At 48.2% G+C, this 3,908-nt stretch overlaps 1 protein-coding gene across 1 annotated transcript in view; it reads right to left on the reverse strand.

Annotated features, from left to right (window-relative positions):
• Positions 1 to 3,881, reverse strand: part of LOC109287514 (urotensin-2 receptor-like) — a 68,164-nt gene extending 64,283 nt beyond the window's left edge. The window contains exon 1 of the mRNA XM_019502657.1: positions 2,738 to 3,881. Within this exon, the coding sequence (XP_019358202.1) occupies positions 2,787 to 3,881 (1,095 nt within the window). The 3' untranslated portion in view covers positions 2,738 to 2,786. The remainder of the gene's footprint in view (positions 1 to 2,737) is intronic.
• Positions 3,882 to 3,908: the final 27 nt, after the last annotated feature.

Raw genomic sequence — 3,908 nt, forward strand, 5'->3', positions numbered from 1 at the left:
TTATGGGCATGTCCACACATAATCTTATGTCACTGTAGCAACACGCTACAGCGATGTAGTATCAGTGGGCTAAACTGTAACGCTGCAGCTAGGTCGCTGTAGCGACGCACTCCCTTGGTACATTGCATCTCTATGGCGATGTAGTGGCTAAAAATAACCCCACACTGCATGGATGGCACAGTATGGGCTGTTATTGGGCCATCATGTAGTACTTCCTTTTGAAGAGGGGCACACATAGACTGGCCCTGTGTGATGTAATTTTTCATTGTCTAGTGCCAAAAGTCTGGGGTTCAAATCACACCCATTAAACTTTACAGAACTTTGAAAGACTTAATAAAAGATATCCGCATATACTGGGGCTGGACATCACCTGAAGCAGGTCACATGTCATGACAGTTTCCATCAAGCAACATAACCTCTTGTTTGATGAAAATCAAATCAGGGATCTAAATACCTCTCTTGGTCAGTCTCAAATCAGTATAGATTTTTCCTTGTATGGCCATGAGGAAATAACCTCTATTGCTTAGATGTGAGCAAGCTGCAACTAATGCAGCTCCATCCAGATGTGTAGTGATATCCCTCACATCAGGTATTTTGTTTCATTCCTTGACAGCAGTGGTCCTCCCCCCAGTTAGCAGTTAGGTTGTGTGAAACATACAGCCTAAACTTCAAATACTTCCTTTCAGAATAAATCTTCATCTAGATTCATTTCAATGAGGCTTATTTTCCAGCCTCAGAAATGTGGAAAAAAAAGTTAAGGAATGATAAATGATTCAATGTCTCCTCTAAACATGAGCTGTGTTTTGGTACGCAGATGCAGTAATGAGCATATTAGAACTAATTCTGCATTACCTAGCTAGATATTCTATGCAATACTTTACATTACATGACAAAGTGGTGTATATGTGGCTTTAAGAAAAGCACTGTGTTAGAGGTAGTTCAAGATGTTCACGTGTTTCATGAAATGCAAAGTAAATGCTGTATCTATATAAAAGAAAGCTTGACTTGTGCGTGGTATACGCATATATAGCATGCATCCATACCATGCTTCCTTGGTATACATATTCAATATATACCTTGATTTCCTTTTTGTTTTACTATTTTAAAATACTTTTCAAGTCTAATGTATAAAGCCCAGCACGTGGCTGGGTTGGATTCTCTGGTCCCAACCCTTTGGGAGCGCTGAGTGAATTTGTGCCTCTCTAGCATAAGGCTGGCCTAAAGTTGGCTTACATGGCCATGGGAGGAGCCTCTGAGCAGAGAGAAATCCTCCAGTACCATGGAGTTGATTTAGTAGCTCCTATGCAATGCATCTTTCTGACTGAACTAGGGTTGAGGTGTTTCTAGAGGAAAATAGGAATGGCTGGGTCTCTGTAAATCTTCAGCTGCTCTAGGAGTCCCTTGAGGTCATTAGCAAATGGCATAAACTACAGCAGCCCTCTCAGCCCTTTGAGTTATCTCAGGAGAGTAACCTATGTTCAAAGGAGAGGAAGCACAGCTTAGAAATATCTGTTTCCACTCTACATTGCACTGATTGCTCCTGGATAGTAGTCAGGGGGATTTGTGGCTCTCATAATTACATGTGCCTGTGCTGGGTGGACAAGTGGACAAATGATCAGAGGGTTTCTTGCCCTCATCACTTGTGGCCATACGTGAGGAGAAATCCCTTGATGAACTTCTCAATAATATTAATAATTCAAGGTTTTAGTCTTAAAAAAACCTACTACCAGCATAATTCTGAAATATATATGCTGGAGTTTACCATGGGATATCAGGGAAAATTGCTAGACTATAATGAGGCAAAATGCCTTCAGTGGAGTTACGCCACAATTGAATTTATTCTATTACACCTATTTCTGAGCAAACCTTCTTTTTCTCCAGAAAATGCAGTCAGTAGTCCCAAGGTAGCTGTGTAGTTGTTGAATCAAAGAATTCAGAAATAAATCCATATTATTATCTTAGTATTTCTTCCTTACCTTGTTTGTAGATGAAATTCATGCAGACTTCAAGTAGACTCTTAATCTGGTACAATCATCCCTTTAATGCATTGCCACACAAAACTGGTGCCAACTCTCACAATTTTATCATGAGACTTTTTCATAAAGTCCTAGCTCCTGGTGTTGTGAGAGTATAAGAGAGATAAGCTTCCCCCCCCCAGTAGATTTTTAGCCCTCACAATTGCAGAGAAAGACTTGAAAATGCACATCCTAGTGGTTTAAAACAGTCAGTTACAAATACACATTTATTTTTCAAAATTGCATGATTTCTGAGATCTTGCCCTCAGGGTTTTGAGCTGTTGGGGCTGGCATTTCTGCTACAGTGAATTTAAAAATAGTGCCCTTCGCAGCTCCTGAGAAGAGTGATCAAACTGTAGAACATACTGTAAGAGAGATCAAATCTAAAAGGAAATAGAAAAAGGGATTTAAAAGTCTTCTGAGGCACATTTTCAACAGATAGCAGTAATGTGGAGTGCAGAGCTGAGGCTCGCAGCCAAATTGAGACCAGGGCTATTTTAGCCTTCTACACATCTAGCCACGGATTGGGAGTTCTGCTGCAGAAGCACGTGAGCTGTTACCTGGAAGCAGTGTTAAACAAGTGCAGAGCAGCAGCACAGCGAAGCTAGGCAAAACTTGGAAACAGTTTACCAGAGGGCTAAACAAAGTACCCAAGCTATGTCGGGTACCCAGAGAGCAGAGGGGGCTGTGCCTCCTGGCTCTAAGGGCCCCAGAAGCCTTACCTCGGACTGACGTTCCCCTGGTTTTGGTGTCTGGAGTTTCTCACCCTCATCACTTGTCCTTCATTGTGGCCATGCCCAGAGACTCTGAGCCACAGTCATACTGGTTGCTGGAGGACATGGACCTTCCCCAGGAGCACTGCAGGTTGGAGCCCCTCTTGCGGAAGGACGAGGTGAACTTGTAGAAGTTGCGGTGCCGGTTGCGGAGGTATTCCCTGTAGTTCTTGGTGAGCAGGGTGTACAGGAAGGGGTTGATGCAGCTGTTGCTGTAAGTCAGGCAGGTCACCAGGTAGTTAATGCACTTTTGGGTTTGCAGAGTCAGCTGCAGGGAGCTGTTGTAGAGCCGCACCAGCTGCCAGATCCAGAAGGGCAGGAAGCAAGCCCAGAAGACCAGCACGATGGTGAAGATCATGATGAGCACTTTCTGGCGGGGGGAACGCTTGTTCTCCTTGTGGGGCGGGTTCCTCTGGGACTCCAGGTAGGTCCTGGCCAGGCGGGTGTACAGGTAGCCGATGATTATCCCTGGGGCCATGATGCTGGTGCTGAACAGCACGGTCAGGTAGGTCCTGTAGGCATCCACGCTCCAGGTCGGGGCGCACATCCTCTTCACCCTGCCCCCCGCCTTGCCCCCCTCGCTCAGGGTGACCATCAGCATCATGGGCAGGGTGAGGAGCAGCGAGACGGACCACACGGCCCCCGCCGTGGCCTTCCTGTATCCCTGCGAGCGCTTGAGGGTGTCCAGGGGCCGCGTGACGGCCAGGTAGCGCTCGGCGCACATGAGGGTGAGGGTGAAGATGCTGGCGTGCATGGTGAGCAGGTCCAGGCTGAGCAGGAGGCGGCAGCCCAGGTCGCCGAAGTACCAGTCCTGGGCCAGGTAGGTGCACACCACGAAGGGGATGGTGGAGAGGTAGAGCAGGTCGGCCAGCGCCAGGCTGACGATGGAGCTGTACATGGGCGCGGCGCAGCGCGCGGAGTGGCACATCACCGCCAGCGTGTACACGTTGCCCGCCACCCCGGCCACGTACATGCAGGACAGCAGGGTGCCGAAGGCCGCCGTGAGGAGCAGGTGGCCGCCCCCGCCCTCCGGCCCGCCCGACGCGTTGCCCCCCCCCAGCCCGGCGGCGGCCAGGGACAGGTTGGGCTCCATGGCTCAGGCGCCGCCGCCGGGCATCCC

This window comes from Gavialis gangeticus, unplaced genomic scaffold (assembly GCF_001723915.1).
Source record: "Gavialis gangeticus isolate Ggan-Ray unplaced genomic scaffold, GavGan_comp1, whole genome shotgun sequence".
In the NCBI taxonomy this organism is placed as follows: domain Eukaryota; kingdom Metazoa; phylum Chordata; order Crocodylia; family Gavialidae; genus Gavialis; species Gavialis gangeticus.